We start from the raw sequence: 18,646 nt of genomic DNA, 5'->3' as shown, positions 1-18,646 counted from the left end.
GGAGTAGGACAATGGGCGTTTTGGAAACAGGAAATATAAAAAAAGAGCAATTGAATGACAATGTCAAAAATAAACTGCCAAATAATATTTAAAAAATAAAGCAGCAAACAGTATTTTGAGAGAAAAATGACACTGACCTTCAACCCCTGATGTAAAGAACAATGTGTATGTGTTTTATGTGCATGTTTGTGTGTGTAATATTGAACTGAAATAATCTTTAGTCTCATATTTTGATAAAATTTATTTATTTTATTTTTTTTTTTTTTGGTTTTTCGAGACAGGGTTTCTCTGTGTAGCCCTGGCTGTCCTGGCACTCACTTTGTAGACCAGGCTGGCCTCGAACTCAGAAATCCGCCTGCCTCTGCCTCCCGAGTGCTGGGATTAAAGGCGTGCGCCACCATGCCTGGCTCTGATAAAATTTATGATGAGACCCTTCATCTAGAGTGATTTATATGTTCATAAAATTCACTGACCTCACTGTGGTGAAGGTCTTGTTGGAGAAATTTCCATTAGTGGTTTTTCTCACTAATGGTAAAGAACACAGTCATTTCATAATGAAACGGTCTTTTCACAAAAATTTAAAAGCCTCATATTGCAGGCACAATCTGAATGTCAATGTCCTTTTCATAGAATGTTCCCTTCTTTGTATGTTATCTGGTATTCTTAACATCTCCCTAGTACATTGTAAAGCTATCCCAAAGTGCAGCGCTTCTGTGCTATCATATGCATTACTGTCACGGTGCTTCTCACTCTGCTAACATTCATTCTTCTTTCTCTTTTCAAATCAGTGCCTTTTTCTTACATCAGGAATCTATAATATTCCAAATCCCAACAGAGGCAATTTACCACTTAGGTGATGTCTTAGATTCTGTTCCTGTAAGAACCACCATAGTCAAAAGAAACATGTGAGAAAAGTATTTATTGACTTATGTACCTTAGTCACAGTATATGGTGTGAAGCCAAGGCCTTTCTCTACACAAAGGATAAAGAGGATGAGAAAGAAATTAGGGAAACAACACCCTTCACAATAGTCACAAATAATATGAAATGCCTTGGTGTGACTCTAAGAAAGTGAAAGATCTGTATGATAAGAACTTCAAGTCTCTGAAGAAAGAAATCAAAGAAGATCTCAGAAGATGGAAAGATCTCCCATGCTCATGGATTGGCAGGATCAATATAGTAAAAATGGCTATCTTGCCAAAAGCAATCTACAGATTCAATGCAATCCCCATCAAAATTCCAACTCAATTCTTCACCGAATTAGAAAGGGCAATTTGCAAATTCATCTGGAATAACAAAAAAAAAAAAAAAAAAAAAAAAAAACCCTAGGATAGCAAAAGCTATTCTCAATGATAAAAGAACCTCTGGTGGAATCACCATGCCTGACCTCAAGCTGTACTACAGAGCAATTGTGATAGAAACTGCATGGTACTGGTATAGCGACAGACAAGTACACAAATGGAACAGAATTGAAGACCCAGAAATGAACCCACATACCTATGGGCACTTGATCTTTGACAAGAGAGCTAAAACCATCCAGTGGACAAAATACGGCATTTTCAACAAATGGTACAGGCACAACTGGCTGTTCTCATGTAGAAGAATGCGAATTGATCCATTCTTATCTCCTTGTACAAAGCTCAAGTCTAAATGGATTAAGGAACTCCACATAAGACCAGAGACACTGAAACCAACAGAGGAGAAAATAGGGAAAAGCTTCAAAGATATCAGCAAAAGAGAAAAATTCCTGAACAGAACAGCAATGGATTGTGCTGTAAGATTGAGAATTGACAAATGGGACCTCATAAAATTGCAAAGCTTTTGTAAGGCAAAGGACACTGTCAATAAGACAAAAAGGCCATCAAAAGATTGGGAAAGGATCTTTACCAATCCTAAATCTGATAGGGGACTACTTTCCAATATATACAAAGAACTCAAGAAGCTGGAATCCAGAAAAAAAAATAACCCTATTTAAAAATGGGGTACAGAGCTCAACAAAGAATTCACAACTGAGGAATAACTAATGGCTGAGAAGCACCTGAAAAAATGTTCAACATCCTTAATCATCAGGGAAATGCAAATAAAAACAACCCTGAGATTCCACCTCACAACAGTCAGAATAGCTAAGATCAAAAAGTCAGGTGACAGCAGAAGCTGGCGAGGATGTGGAGAAAGAGGAACACTCCTCCATTGCTGGTGGGATTGCAAGCTTGTACAACCACTCTGGAAGTCAGTTTGGCAGTTCCTCAGAAAACTGGACATAGTACTACTGGAAGATCCAGCAATACCTCTCCTGGGCATATACCCAGAAAATGTTCCAACTTTTTTTTTTTAATTTATTATATGTAAGAACACTATAGCTGTCTTCAGACACACCAGATGAGGGAGTCAGATCTCGTTACGGATGGTTGTGAGCCACCATGTGGTTGCTGGGATTTGAACTCAGGACCTTCAGAAGAGTAGTCGGGTGCTCTTACCTACTGAGCCATCTCACCAGCCCCTGTTTCAACTTATAATAAGGACACGTGCTCCACTATGCTCATACCAGCCTTACTTATAATAGCCAGAAGTAGAAAGAGCCCAGATGTTCCTCAACAGAGGAATGGATTCAGACAATGTGGTACATTTACACAATGGAGAACTACTCAGCTATTAAAAACAATTAATTTAGGAAATTCTTAGGCAAATGGATGTATATGGAGGATATCATCCTGAGTGAGGTAACCCAATCACAGAAGAGCACACATGACTTGGACTCACTGATAAGTGGACATTAGCCCAGAAACTTAGAATACCCAAGATACAATTTGTAAAACACATGAAACTCAAGAAGAGGGAGACTAAAGTGTGGATACTTTGTTCCTTCTTAGAAGGGGGAACAAGTCAGGCAGTGGCAGCGTGCGCCTTTAATCCCAGCACTTGGGAGGCAGAGGCAGGTGGATTTTTGATTTTCGAGGCCAGCCTGGTCTACATTGTGATTTCTAGGACAACCATGGCTATACAGAGAAACCCTGTCCAAAAAAAGGGGTTGGGGGACAACATACCCATGGAAGGAGTTACAGAGACAAAGTTTGGAGCTGAGACTGAAGGATGGACCATACAGAGACTGCCCCACCTGGGGTGATTTCCAGGACAACCAGGGCTATACAGAGAAACCCTGTCAATAAAAAAGGAGGGGGGGGGGGGACATACCTATGGAAGGAGTTACAGAGACAAAGTTTGGAGCTGAGACTGAAGGATGGACCATACAGAGACTGCCCCACCTGGGAATCCATCCCATAAACAACCACCAAACCCATACACTACTGCATATGCCAGCAAGATTTTGCTGACAGAACCCACATATAGCTGTCTCCTTTGAGGCTATGTGACTGCCTGGCAAGTTCAGAAGTGGATGCTCACAGTCATCCAATGGATGGAACGAACACATGGTCCCCAATGAAGGAGCTAGAGAAACTACCCAAGGAGCTAAAGGGGTCTGCAACCCTATAGGAGGAACAACAATATCAACTAACCAGTACCCCCAGAGCTTGTGTCTCTAGCTGCATATGTAACAGAAGATGGCCTAGTTGGATATCAAAGGGAGGAGAGGCCCTTTGTCATGCAAAGATTATATGCCCCAGTACAAGGAATAACAAGGCCAGGAAGCAGGAGTGGGTGGTTTAGGGAGCAGGGCTGAGGGAGGGTATAGGGTACTTTTGCAGAGGAAACTAGGAAAGGGGATAGCATTTGAAATGTAAAGGAAGAAAATACTTAATAAAAAATTTTTATAAAAAAGAAAAATAAAAAAGGAAGAACCCAAGGAGGTTAATGATACACATGAAAACGGAGATAGTAAATAATAAGTAATAATAAATAGTAAATAACGTTGTATTACCTGCAAAAAAGGGAAAGCACACACACATGCACACACACAAACACACACACACACACCTCAACATGATCACCAGCAGCAAGAACAATAAAAACATACAAGGAGTTACTCATCACTGCTCATTGATACTGATATCAATGACCTCAGTTCGCCAATAAAACGACACAGGCGAACAGAATGGAGGCTAACACATAATCTATCCTTCTATTGTATACAAATAATATAGCTCAACATCAAGAATAGGCATTACTTCGAGGTAAAGGGTGGTAAAAAGACATTCCAAGAAAATGGACCAAAGAAGCAAGCTGGTACAGCCATCTAAAAATACAGCAAAATAGATTTTAACCAAAAAGTAACCAAGAGAATTGGAGAAAGACACTATATATTCCTCAAAGGGGGGTAAAAAAACCCACCAAAGATGACATTTAAATTTTAAACATCTATGCCTTAAACATATGGTCACCAATATTTGTAAAAGAAACAGTTTTATAGCTAAAATCACATAATGACTGTCCTACATTTATACTCGGAAATTTTAATACCCCACTCCCACCAATTGACAAATTCTTTAGACAAAAATTAAACAGAGAAATACTCCAGCTAACTGACAACATGAACATGAATCCAGCTGATATTTAGAGAACGTTCAACTAAAGTATAAGAGAATATACCTTCTGCTCAGCACCTCATGAAACTTACTTATAAACTGACCACATATTCAGACACTGCAATTCTCTACACATATAAGAAAACTGAAATAACAACTGTATCTTATCAGACCACCATGGATTACAACTGAATATAAAAAACCCAAAGAGAACACAAAGCTTACAATTCAGGGAGGCTGCACACCTCACTAATTGTTAAGACAGAAATAAAGGAAGAAATTTGAGACTCTGTAGAATTCAATGAAAAGGACAACAATTGAGCAACATGCACAATCTTATGGAACACAAAGAAAATGAAAGTGGTGCTAAGATAAACATTCATAGGACAAAATGCCTGCATGAAAAAATTGGAGAGCTCTCATACTGGCACTATAACAGTACACTTTAAAGTCTAGAACAGAAAGAAGGGAGGGAGCAATGAAAAAAGGGAGTACACATCAGGAAATTATCAAATAGGGGGCTGAAATCAATAAAATAGAAAGAGAAGACTACAAAGAATTAATGAAACATGGAGATGGCCTTTGAGCCTTTTATTAGACAAGATAGACAAAAACTTATGAAAAGATAGAGAATATCCAAATTAATGAAATCTAAAATGGGACAAAATAAAAGACAATGAAGAATTCCAGAGAAGGGTAAAGACAGTTTTTAAAAGCATGTACTGCACTGCATTGGAAATTCTAAAAGAAATGGATAATTTACTCAATAGGTTCCACTTATCAATTAAATCAAACTAAGATAAGCAACTTAAACAGACCGAAACACCTAGAAAAAGAGAAGTCATTACAAATCTTCCACCAAAAAGACCAGAGCCATGAGTTTTGGGATAGAATCCTACCAGACTTTCAAGGAGAAGGTAACAAGGATACTCCTCAAAGAATTCAACAATATTGAAAGAGAAGAAACGTTGGCCGATTTATTTTTGTGAACCCATGTTTACTCAAATATCCAGTCAATAAAGACTCAGCAACAAAAGAGAATTGCAGACCAACTTTCCTGACACAAAAACACTTTAAAAAGCAAAATATATAAAAAGAAAGAAAATAGAAAAATATCAAAAGATCATCCACCATGATCAATGAGGTATGCTTCTTTAAATAGATGCAAGGATGGTTCAACATAATGTGCTTAAAGTTTAAAAAAAAAAAGCAGTGATCATCTCACTACATGGTGAATAATTCTCTGACAATGTCCAGCATCACTTTATGGTAAAATTCTTGGAGTGATTAAGGATACAAGGGATATACCTAAATATAATAATGTTACCTTACAGCAAGCTTAGAGTAAACATTAAATTAAATGGAGAGACATTCAAATTAATTCCACTAATCCCCAAACAAGATAAGGTGGTCCATTCTCTCCATATCTATTCAAAATACTATCTAAAAGTTTAGCTAGAGCAATGAAACTGAAGGAGATGAAGGTAATATAAATTATAAAGAAGGAAGTAAAATTATCTTTATTTACAGATGAAGTGATAGTATGCATAAGTGAACCAAAACTTCCCAAAGGCAATTCCTAGACCTGATAAACACTTTCAGCAAACTAGTGGGGTACATGATTAACTAAAATAGAAAAGAAAAAGCAGTAGCCTTCGAATGTGCAACTAAGCTTGCAAGTGCAAACAAAATAAAGAGATATCATAATGTTTGAATTGATTGTTGACGCTTGTCACTTTTTTTCCCATAATAATCTCGAGGAACTCAATATAAGTGTGTAGGCTAAAATCTTACCAAGTTCTTTGTAGTCACAAACTTTGTAGTCACTCTTTGTAGTTACTTTTGGTATTAATAAAGGTCATAACAGACTACTGTGATATGTAATAACTTTCATATATTGATTAAAAACTAAAGAGTTTGCTCTTGGTCAAAGATACCAAAAAGTGCAAAACCTTAACATATTGACTGTGTTTATGGGTTTTCTCTGCATGATGACTTTTCCTCATGGTTTCTCAGCTTACTGCTATGTGCAAAGTCTTTAACACATTGCTTATCCCTAGGGTTTCTCTCCACGATGTGATCTTTTATGTTCGTAGATAACTGTGTTGTGAACAATTTTTAATCACATTGATTATATTTGTAAGATTTTTCTCCAACATGTATCCTGTTATGTATTTGAAGAGAACTATGATATCTAAATGTCAGGAACAAGCAAAAGAAACTTGTCCTAAGGACTGCCTTTTTCTTATCACTCTCCATTTAACCTGAGGTTGAAACTAAGTTCAAGTCCCAAGTCCTAGGGGACCTGTGTACTTAACAATATCTGGCCAGGTTTCATTATTCATGTTTTGTTCCCACCTAAATGATGACTGTTCCTAAGTATAATTTCTGTTACTTGTGTTTTATTCCTCAAAATATAGTGCCTGCTCCTAATCACAAAAGAACAAATGACTATGATAAGCTAGACCATAAAACCTACATCTTGTATCATTTGACATAAAGTAACAACAGAGAAAAATCATGATGGGGGGAGGGGAATATAGCTGTAACTTGGCACAGGATGTTGTGGTTTCAAACCTGAAGCTTATATACTTTTATATAACCTGAAGGTTTGGATGGTATATAACTTTCTGAGTCAATGTGGGGCTGGGGTATTGTAGCTAAGCTTCTAAGTATATTTTTGGCCCTGATTGATGAGTAGTGACTTGATTATAATGAATTATTATCATTTTCATTGTCCTGTGTTTGACTTGTGTTGGACCTCAGTCACCCCATACCATAAAGGCTTTATCACATTCTGACAATGCTATTCTCTTTGTCAACCGTATTCAAGATACCACATTCCACTTGCTGGCCCTCATTTGATTGTTCAAACACATGGGTGTATGGGGACCACACTTATAGTATAATACAAAATACATCAAAATACATGAGAGTCAAGCTCAAAAGGACTCATCATCTATAGCAGTCTCCCAAATAAATGAAGTCCAAAGTTCATCATCTGAGATTCATCCAAACACCTAAGTGTAATCCCCTATATTTTCAAAAACAAATAGCACATTATATCATTATATACCTCCAAATTCACAGGATATACTTTGCCATTCTTGTTTGTTTGTTTGTTTGTTTTGTTTTGTTTTGTTTTTCGAGACAGGGTTTCTCTGTGTAGCCTTGGCTGTCCTGGAACTAACTCTGTAAACCAGGCTGGCCTCGAACTCAGAAATCCACCTGTCTCTGCCTCCAAAGTGCTGGGATTAAAGGCATGTACCACCACTGCCATTCCTAAATAGCATTGTGAGGAAATAGTGGACCAAAGGAAGGCCACTCTCTGTATATCCATGTCTGATTTCAACTGTTGTTCAGTTCTTCAACACCTTTCTGCTTAGTTCACTCCAGCACAATTCTTTCTCTTTGGCTGGACTTATTTCAGGAAAGCAGTTTTCCTGAGCAGGTATCCCATAGCTCTAGCATATCGAAATCTTGGGGTCTCCGAGGTAACTACAATATTACATCTTCATGTTCCACTGGCTGGGATCCACACATGATCTTTTGCACTCCTCAAAGAAATTGGGTCACTTCTCCAGCTCTTTTCTCTATAGCACCCTAGGTTCTGGTTGACTTCACTCTACTGCTGTTGCTGTTCTTTCTGCTCATCCCATAGGACTGACACCTTCAATATGCTGGGTTTTCCTGCTGCAACAGTTGTTCACTGCTTTCCTCTCAAATACTCTACTCATTGTGCCATGTCTTAGCTGCTCTACATGACACCTTCATGCCTTCGAAACTAACACCACCTGTGTAGTTCTATCACATGACAAAGTCCAGAAGAACCACGAGGTACAACTTTGGGCATGTTTGGAACACAGCATCTTTGTCCTTCCAGAAAACACTTAACAGAATGTTCCACTTCAATGAAGCTGGTTTCTTCTTCATCACCCCTAATTTTTTATCTAGAGCTAACCAACATCAATTGTCTCAGTAGTCCCTTCTATGCTTGCCTCTAAAGCCAGAGCCACAGGGACAAAGCTGGTTGCTGGAGCTGGACCATAGCCTTTCTATCACATTATCACCAGTTTTCAAATTTTCAACAACTTCACTGCCTAAGGTTGGCTGTCCTGGAACTTGCTCAGTAGATTTACCTTGAATTCAGAGATCTGTTTATCCCTGTTTATTGAATGCTGAGATTAACAGCATGTACCACCATGCCTGAACCTAAGAATTTCCATTTAGATGTTAAATTGAACACTCAAAACAGTAATCACAGTCCATCCCTTGTTAATTTGAAAAATATTTATATCTCCTTATGTCCACATGAAAAGAATAACCAGGTAACAATAATTCCTAATGTGATACAGTTCTCCTTCCTAAAACTGCAAATCCATAAGTTTATCTGGATGGAATCTTGTCTTAACATCACCTTTCCCTTAATGCCATATAATATCTTTGATCACAAGATTTAGGTTCATTCAACATCCTGGTGAGTCTTCTCTTCCTTCCTTCCTTCCTTCCTTCCTTCCTTCCTTCCTTCCTTCCTTCCTTCCTTCCTTTCTCTTTCTTTCTTTCCTTTTCTTTTCTTCCTCCCTCCCTCCCTCCCTCCCTCCCTCCCTCCCTCCCTCCCTCCTTCCTTCCTTCCTTCCTTTCTTTTTTTTGAGACAGGGTTTGTCTGTATAGCCCTGGCTATCCTGGAACTCCCTTTGTAGACCAGGTTGGCCTTGAACTAAGAAATCTGCCTGCCTCTGCCTCCTGAGTGTTGGGATTAAAGGCGTGTGCTACCACACCCAGCCAGCCTTTTCGTATTGAACCTTACATTTTATATTTTTCCATTCTAAGATTATGCTTGATCAAAACAATCATCATGAGAGTAAACACAGGACAAAGGCTATGCTGGCTTTCCTGATACTTCTTTTGTCAATGCAGCACTCTTCAGACAAGGTCAAAAAGCAACAACATTCTTAAGCAAAACATCATAAAAAACATATACAGAGTTCAAATTGCTCTCCAGCACCTATGTGTTCCACATTCCTCCTAGGATGTCCCATTAAGATCCACTTAATACATGTATAAATCTGAAGTCTACAATTCCACATTGCTCCAAACAAAAACATGGCCAGGCCTATCATAGCAATACTTAAGTCTGGGGTACTAACTTCTGTCTTAGAAAGAATTTACAGTGCTCAGAAGACAAACTGTGACCAAGGCAACTGTTTTAAAGGTAAATATTTAATTGGGCCTGGCTTACAGTTTCAAATATTTAGTTTATTACCATTATAGCAGGAAGCATGGCAGCATGAAGGCAGCCATGATGCTAAAGAAGAAGCTGAGAATTCTGCATCTTCATGAGAAGGCAGGCAGGAAGAGACTATCTTCCAGCCAAACAGTAGGTGGGGCTGTTTTGTACTGCCGAAAGCTCCAAACACCACCACCCCAGTAATTCACTTCCTTCAAAAAAGTAACATCTATTCCTACAAGACACACCTACTAATAGTGCCACTGCTTAGGGCCAAGCATATTCAAATTAACACAGTATATATCTACTATAAATACTTTCATACATTTAAATATGATTAGGACATGCAAGGCTTTACCACATTGGCTATATCGATAAGGTTTCTCTCTAGTATGTGTTCCTTTATGTATTCAGAGACTCCTGTGGCATTTAAAGGATTTTCCAACTTAACTACATTCACAAGTGTTGGGAGCCGACCTGAGGCTCACAAGAAATGGGGTACACCTGGGAGGCAGACTGTAGCTGAAAGAGAGAGAACTAGACAGTCATGAGAAATAATGGAGCTAAGTCAAGGTTCCTGATCCAAGCTCAAATGTTTAATAGCAAATGTGCTTATAAAGGGGACAAGGCCCATTCCCACCAAGCCATTCTTGGTGCCTGGAACTAGCTGCAGGTGATGACCTGCAGGACAGTGTGTAGTCTCTGGAATATCTCAGGAGCCTCTCAGCAGGTAGCAAAGTCTTGATGAAGAACAGTGGCAGTGGCTGAACAATAGAGTGATCTAGAGAGGAAGGCTCCACCCCAGGAAGTCTTATTCTCAGTGGCAGCAAGGTCAAAGTCTGGATCAGCCTGCTTCAGGCTGGGAGAGCCTACACACAAGATTTCCGTCCATTACTACATTGATTACATTCATAAGGTTTCTCTCCAGTATGGGTTCTTTTATGATATCTGAGACCACTGTGACAGGAAAAGGCTTTACCACATTGATTACATTCATAAGGTTTCTCTGCAGTATGTGTTCTTTTATGACATTGGAGATGAGAGGGTCTTGTAAAGGCTTTACCACATTGATTACATTCATAAGGTTTCTCTCCAGTATGTGTTCTTTTATGTCTTTTGAGAGTAGTGGTTGTTGCAAAGGCTTTACCACATTGATTACATTCATAAGGTTTCTCTCCAGTGTGTGTTCTTTTATGTCTTTTGAGAGTAGTGGTTGTTGCAAAGGCTTTACTACATTGATTACATTCATAAGGTTTCTCTCCAGTATGTGTTCTTTTATGACTTTGGAGATGACTGGGTGTTGCAAAGGCTTTACCACATTGATTACATTCATAAGGATTCTCTCCAGTATGGGTTCTTTTATGATATCTGAAACTACTGTGACAGGAAAAGGCTTTACCACATTGATTACATTCATAAGGTTTCTCTCCAGTATGGGTTCTTTTATGATATCTGAGACTACTGTGACAGGAAAAGGCTTTACCACATTGATTACATTCATAAGGTTTCTCTCCAGTATGTGTTCTTTTATGACTTTGGAGATGACTGGGTGTTGCAAAGTCTTTACCACATTGATTACATTCATAAGGTTTCTCTCCAGTATGGGTTCTTTTATGATATCTGAGACTACTGTGACAGGAAAAGGCTTTACCACGTTGATTACATTCATAAGGTTTCTCTCCAGTATGTGTTCTTTTATGACATTGGAGATGACTGGGTGTTGCAAAGGCTTTACCACATTGATTACATTCATAGAGTTTCTTCCAACTATGACTTCTTACATGCCTGGAATGATAATTGGCACATGTGAAAGCTTTAACACACTTATTACTTTTATCAATCGTTTTATCTATATTAATTAATTTTACAGGTTGGTCTAATAAGAAAGACTTATCTGATCTTAAAGCTTTTATCACTTTGAATGTTCATGGTGTTCTCCCTCTTTATGGGTTGTTTTGCCTCTTTGAAAATAGCTCTGATGGTAAGACCATTTACAACATGGCTCATATATATAACATCCTTTTTCTATATGAGATTTCTATATGACGTATTTCCTAAACCTGAAGAACAATGGAACAACGCAGAGCTTTTTACAACTGATTGCATTCATAATTTCCCTTTAGTGTGAATCACAGCACATTAGCACTGTGAAGCAGGACAAACAGATGAATTTCCACATTTCTAGTACCCACAGGGATTTTCCTCAGTGTGACTTTGGAGATGTTCCCAGTAAAGTCAGAAAACCAATTAATCACAAACTCCTAGCATATTCAGAAAGTCTAACAAAGTCAGAAAACTACATATCTTCTCATTGTTCTGGAAAGAGGTGTGTTGCTCTTTTCAATATTCATAGACTCTCATGGTTTTTTCCATTTGACACTTGAAATACCCACTAAAAGAAGAACAAATGAAAGTTTTCCATAGTGCATTCACAACAGTTGATGTTTTGTTCCTTGTAGACATGGTATATATGGATTAAGGTTTCTACACTTAACATTCTTGACTCTCATAAACTGACCTCTCAATAAAGTTGACAATGAGTCTGCAAGAATATAAGTATCACCAACTTTACCATGGAATATTTGCTTCTTAGAAGGATATATATATATATATGTATATATATATATATACACACACACACACATCACTATTCAATGTGCAATATTTAAATATTATGAGGCTATACAGATTGGTAGTTCCACAGCATAGGTCTAATGGAGCTACAAATCAAATGAAGGGATCTCTTAAGTCATTGTTTCCTTGTTTCCATTTTTAGAGGACTGCCTTGGAACCACAAATCAGATATTAGACTCTGAGGTACATGGACTTGGGAAAATATCATAATCATAGCTAAAGTCAATGGACTGATATTTGACACTCTTGCTTTTTTTTTTAGAACTTCCAGAACGTATTACAATTTCCACACAGACATTTTTGTATCAGCTTGCAAATGAAAATTACCTTGAATGTCCTTGAGAACTTTGACATGATTCTTCAATATGATGGTCTTCCCATTTGTAGCCTAAAATACAGCAACAGAAAATGAATGATATGTTATTAGAAATTAGGAATAATTGAAGTTACTGTAAAGTTTCACAGCTGTGAACCTGATTTATTCACCTCAATCTTACTTGTGCTCAATTTAAATAACAGAAGATCATCAATAACCAAAAAACATTTGTTCGCTTAATTTGAAAAGCAAAAGAAAATTCACAGTCTTACCTATAGAAGTAAGGTTCCAGTAGGTGTCCAACATCACCTCTTTGTAGAGATTCATCTGGGAAGGATCCAGCAAATTCCACTCTTCTTTAGTGAAGTTCACATGCACGTCATCAAAAGTCACTGCATCCTAAAATATCCCAGAAATGTTTACAATACAAAGCATGATACTAACATCACTACTTATTTCCTGACACAGAAGTTGTAGTCTAATCACCATGTCTTTTTAGAAGGAAATTGAATTATAACGTTCACCTATGTTGCTGTTGAATCTTTTGCCTAGGATATAGCCTTGCAAGGGAAATGCCAATTGAGAAGGAGATGCAAGGGGAAACAGATCAACAGTACCAAGCCCACATCTGAGAAACTGTACAAACAATTACTAACTACAAAAATATTGGACAAGATGGGGGTATTTGCTCATGACTTTAATCCAGAGGGACAGGAAGGTCTATTTCCTAAAACTGGAGGCCTGCATCACCTATGCAACCAATTCCAGGACAGCAAAAGTTACATATTAAGACTCTTACTCCCCTGCAAATATCACCCAATGAAACAGAAATGATAGAAAGAACCCATAGTTCTGCACTGAATTTCCTACAAAGAATTATAACTGCAATTCTGTATTCATCTTGCAGAAACATGAAGTACACCAAATTAAACTGTAATATTAATAAAATTTTCCTAAAGGAGAAGGTATTTTTAAAGAGTTACACATGGACCAATTAAAATACTAGTAATATAAATGTTGATCACAACTATGCAACATAGGGCAGGAGAGATAGCTCAGCTGTGGAAAGCTCTTGCTGGTCTTCCATATAATTGCAGTCAATATTTAACATTTACATGGGGACCAACAACTACCCATTACTTCAAGATCAGTAGTTTTGATACCACCTACTGACAACAGTGAAAATGAGGCACACATGATATTCATATTCATGCACACAGACAAATACTTATATTTATTCAAAAATCAAAGAACAAACAGAAGAGTTAGGCAGATCATCATATACCCAGAATTCAATGACTCTGAAGCCTCAGGTAGTATTGATTTCATGAGCAAATTTCATCCTGGAAAATAGAATATAACCTATATATTTAGTCAAATTTCAAAATTGAAGATGTGAATAAAGAACTGCACAGAAGCATATGCTTAGTGTACAAAAACATGATAGGTGGCTAATGTGGTGTCTATACCTACTAGCAGGACAAAAAGGGTTTCACAGAGAAATTTTATCTTTTTTTTTTTGTTGTTTTTTGTTTTTTGTTTTTTGTTTTTTCGAGACAGGGTTTCTCTGTATAGTCCTGGCTGTCCTGGAACTCACTTTGTAGACCAGGCTGGCCTCGAACTCAGAAATCCGCCTGCCTCTGCCTCCCGAGTGCTGGGATTAAAGGCGTGCGCCACCACGCCCGGCGAGAAATTTTATCTTGAACACCAAAACCCAAAATAATAAAATTAAAAATATAAAACCACCAGGCTTGCAAAATAGCTTAGCATTGAATAGCAAATGGGTCTACTGTATCTTATGTGATTTATGGACAGAGACCAAAAGGTGAATGTATGGGTGCATGAGAAGAAAGACCCTCACTCCCCTATAAATAGCACCCAAGGAAACAAAAATGATAGAAAGAACCCATAGTTTTGGGCTGGTGAGATGGCTCAGTGGGTAAGAGCACCTGACTGCTCTTCCGAAGGTCCAATGTTCAAATCCCAGCAACCACATGGTGGCTCACAACACTCTGTAACGAAATCTGACTCCCTCTTCTGGAGTGTCTGAAGACAGCGACAGTGTACTTACATATAATGAATAAATAAATAAATAAATAAAATCTTTTAAAAAAAAAAAAGAACCCATAGTTCTGTACTGAAGTTCCAACAAAGAATTATATATTAACTGCAGTTCTGTATCCATCTTGCAGAAACATGAGGTACACCAGTTTAAACTGTAACATTGATAAAATTTTGCTAAAATTTTGAATTATGAAAATTATGAATCAGTTTCAAACACAACGCTGTAGACACAAAGAACAACATTTGTCCTGTTAAAGAGGAATGCAGAGGCAAAGCTGGATCAGAGACTGAGGGAAAGGCCAATGAAAACTTGCCCAAAAAGAGACATATCCCATTGTATTTGTAACAACTAGAAACTGCAAACAATCCAGATGTCCCTCTACCAAAACACGTATACAGAAAATGTGGTTTATTTACAAAATGGAATACTATTAAGCTATTAAAAACAAGGACATCATGAATTTTTCAGGCCAATGGATAAAACTTGAAACAATCATCCTGAGTGAAGTAACCCAGAAACAAAATGGCATGCATGTATGTACTCACTTACAAGTGAACATTAATCTTAAAGTATACGATATTCACACTATACTCCATAGACCCAAAGAAGCTAAACAAGAAGGAAAGCCCTAATGAGCATGGTTGAATCTCATTTAAAAGGGGGAATAAAACAGTCAGAGGAGGCAGATGGAGGAGAGAGAACTGGATGAGAGAGTGGATAACTAAGGGAAAAAGCGAGTGTCCAGGAAGAGGTGTGGTGAGAGACAAGAGTTGGTCAGAGGGTCAGGAAAATGAATGAAATTCTGCAGCTTGAGGGGGATGGGTGTGGAAGGGTGGGGAACCTTTAGGTTGTGCCAGAGACCAAGAATGAGAGGTCACCAAGGATAATATGGGGGTGATCTTAGTTGAGATGCATGGCAGAGAGTTATGGACCCCCAAGAGGCCACATCCTGCTACCAGGCAGGACCTCTACTGGAGAATTAAGTACAGCAACTGATCCAAATATATTTCCTCCCAAAATTGGTCCTGTCTACAAGAAATGCAGGCACAATGATGGAGCAGAGATTGAGGGAATGGACAAATGGTACCCTGACCAACTTGAGACCCATCCCATGGGCAAGCACGAATCCTAACATTAGTGAAGATCCTTTGTTATACTTGCAGACAGTAGCTTAGCATAACTGTTCTCTAAGCGTCTCCATCCAGCACCTGACTGAAACAGATGCAGAGACCCACAGCCTATCATTGGACAGGGCTCAGGGAGTCTTTTGGAAGAGTTGGGGGAAAGGATTGAGGGCCTGCGAAGGAACAGGAAGTCTATTAGAAGACCCAGCTAGTCAACTAACCTGTACACTAGGAGATTCTCAGAGAGTGACTCTCCAGCCAAAGAGCCAACACAGGGTGGGCCAAGGCCCCACCATATATGTAGTAAATGTGCTTCAGTCTTCACATGGGTCCTGAAACAAGTAGAGTGGGGGGATGTCCCTTAAGGTGTTGTCTGTCTGTCCAACCTGTTCCCCTAACTTGGCTGCCTTGCTGACCTCAGTAGCAGAGACTTGACTTGTCATGTTTGGGGGATACTCAAGTGGTCCCCACTGTCCCTGGGTAGATGAAAAGGAGTTGAGGATAAGGAACTGTGTTATGTGGAAAGGAGAGGGGGAAGCAATTGAAATGTATGTTGAATAAATATAAAAATGAGAAAAGTGAACAAATACATATAAATAGAATAAAAATATACAAATCAGCCAATTATTTTTCAAGTTTTCCCTATTCAATATCTCATAGGAAAACCTGAGTAAGACATATTTTGGGCCAAAATATTACACAAATGACCTGTACCTTAAGTTTTCAGAGAGTCGATTTTCCACTGACATACTGTGACCTCCACTTCCTCTGGCTGAATTACTGCCAACACTAGAATCTTTCAGGTTCTATGACTACAACCGTTAAGCTCCATTTACAGCTTTCTATGACTTTTGACATCTCGATTTTTGATATTTTCCACATTCCTCCAAAAGAGAACATAGATTCTGTCCAGCAGCAAAATCACCTTTTTATACCAATTTTTGTTGTTGCTGTTCTAACTTGCTACTCTGCTGCTGAATAGAATCCTGCAAGCAAAAGCATCTCAGGCAGTAGATGGTTGTTGTAAATCATTCAGTCAGATCACTGTCCACCACTCTGGAAAGTTAGAATAGAAACTGGAGCTAGAATATGAAGGAAAAATAATGAAGAACAAACACTGTTTCTTGGCTTGTTCTCTTACTTGGTCACTGTCCCATGCTCAGCTACCTCTCATCCAGCCCAGGCCCACTTGCTTAAGAATATTGCCTCCCTCAGTAGAAAAGCCTTCCCAAAAACTCATCAACACTATCTCTCACAGACCTAGCAACCAGCCATTCTGATGAGGGCACACCTTCAATTGAGGTTCCTTACTATGTCTGTAGCTCTGAAATGTTGAGAACTGAGGACAATTATGACATGGAGACAATAATAAATAAGGAAATTGTAAAAACCCAAAACCAATGTGCTAACCATATCAATTACAGGAGCCCCTGTCACCACAAGAGAGAGGTGGAGTTGTGGCTGAGCCAGGAAAAAAATGGAGAGGGCACCTGGCTTAGAGCAGGGAAGGATACACTGGAATGAGGGGTCAGAGGCTTTGCTGCCCTGGTGTGAGGTATCTTTAACCCCCTGTTCTCAGGCTAGTGCTACCAAAGAGGTGGCTAAAGCAGCTGGAAGGGGAACAGAGAAGCACATTGCACCACGTGCCTAGAAATAATACTGCTGGTCTAATGAGATATGTTAACTTTGTTGCAGTGGATGACGAACAACTTTCCCTCTAATGACAGTTCCGAGTCCAAAACTGCAAAGTTATATATGGACTAGGAACAGGGTTGATCAGGAGGGGAAAATGAGGTCTTTGTCCTTTCCACCCTGTAAAACAGGATAGGGAGAGCCTGGTTTTGCCCTGGATTGGGTCTCCAAGAGCTCTCTATAATGGACAATCTAGTGGGTGTAGGTCCTCTTAGGAAGAAGGATTTAACCCCAGATGTTGATTTAGTAACTAAATCAATGAGGATGGAAAAAAATCTTATTTCCTCTCTCTCAGTCACAGAATAATAAAGTACCACACACATGAGAGAAAGTCACAAGGTGTCAGTAAAGGCTACCCAGCAGATTCATACATGTGTACAGAGGAGAAGATGAAGACAGGATGGCAGCTGTGAGTCATGAAGCAGGGTTTCAAGTCTGCTCTAACCCTCCAAGCACTTAACACCAAGGGCACACCATCTCTATACCAGACTATGGAACAACTTCCAAGGCCCTGTGGCTACAACTCTCCAGTGCAGCCACTGTACCATGGTTTCAAGTTCACATTAGTCATCTCCCTCCACGAATAATCAAGAAAAATACAAAAACCAAGACACACCAACACAAATGTGACAGACAAGCCATGGATAAAAAGAACAACAATGACACATTCTAACAGCTGGCCTTTCATGACCTGTATTCTGAGTCCTCGAGGTCTTGGAGTTTCAGTCAACACACCAAGATATTATACCCAAGCACAGGAACCTCAATGACAACCAAGGATCTTATTGCAATGCAAACACACAAGGTTTTTATTATGGGCTCAGTAACAAGGTCTGACACCAGTCAACCAGGCAACGGGTTCAAAATGAGAGACCAAGTCTAGAGGTGCTGGATATATATTGTAGTTACAGCAAGGCTGGGGAATGTCCATACATGTCAGCAATCTAATATTTTGAAAACTGTATATCTGGCATAATCTGCAGGAACCAAACATGAGGCAAAAACTATCTGACAACCATGATGGCTAAGCTAACGTTTTTCCCTGCAAGGTCTATTAGTTATCTAGATGTAGCTTGACCCTGCTGCTGTGCCTCCACTGGCTGCTCA

At 38.8% G+C, this 18,646-nt stretch overlaps 1 protein-coding gene across 1 annotated transcript; it reads right to left on the bottom strand.

Annotated features, from left to right (window-relative positions):
- Window positions 1–6,599: 6,599 nt before the first annotated feature.
- On the bottom strand, window positions 6,600–16,290 carry LOC147000912 (uncharacterized). The gene is made up of 5 exons (XM_085830827.1): window positions 16,234–16,290; window positions 12,931–13,057; window positions 12,670–12,730; window positions 10,600–11,493; window positions 6,600–6,684 (listed from the first exon to the last, which is right to left on the bottom strand). Exons 1-5 carry the CDS (start codon window positions 16,288–16,290, stop codon window positions 6,600–6,602), a joined length of 1,224 nt encoding a protein of 407 aa, XP_085686953.1.
- Between the last annotated feature and the right edge of the window lie 2,356 nt (window positions 16,291–18,646).

The sequence above is a fragment of the Mus caroli genome, unplaced genomic scaffold, assembly GCF_978045245.1.
Source record: "Mus caroli unplaced genomic scaffold, Mus_caroli_1 scaffold_15, whole genome shotgun sequence".
Taxonomy (NCBI): domain Eukaryota; kingdom Metazoa; phylum Chordata; class Mammalia; order Rodentia; family Muridae; genus Mus; species Mus caroli.
The sequence above is the reverse complement of the archived record's forward strand: the minus strand, read 5'-3'. Positions and strand labels throughout refer to the sequence as shown.

Bases quoted from the DNA above. Each gene is read 5' to 3' on its own strand.
- LOC147000912 (XM_085830827.1), bottom strand. From the start codon at position 16,290: ATGACAAGTCAAGTCTCTGCTACTGAGGTCAGCAAGGCAGCCAAGTTA. The intron at 12,731-12,930 runs GTAAGACTGTGA...GCTGTATTTTAG, and splicing joins CTGGAACCTTACTTCTATAG to GCTACAAATGGGAAGACCAT. The intron at 6,685-10,599 runs TGGACGGAAATC...TTGCTTGTTCCT, and splicing joins GAATGTAATCAATGTAGTAA to GACATTTAGATATCATAGTT.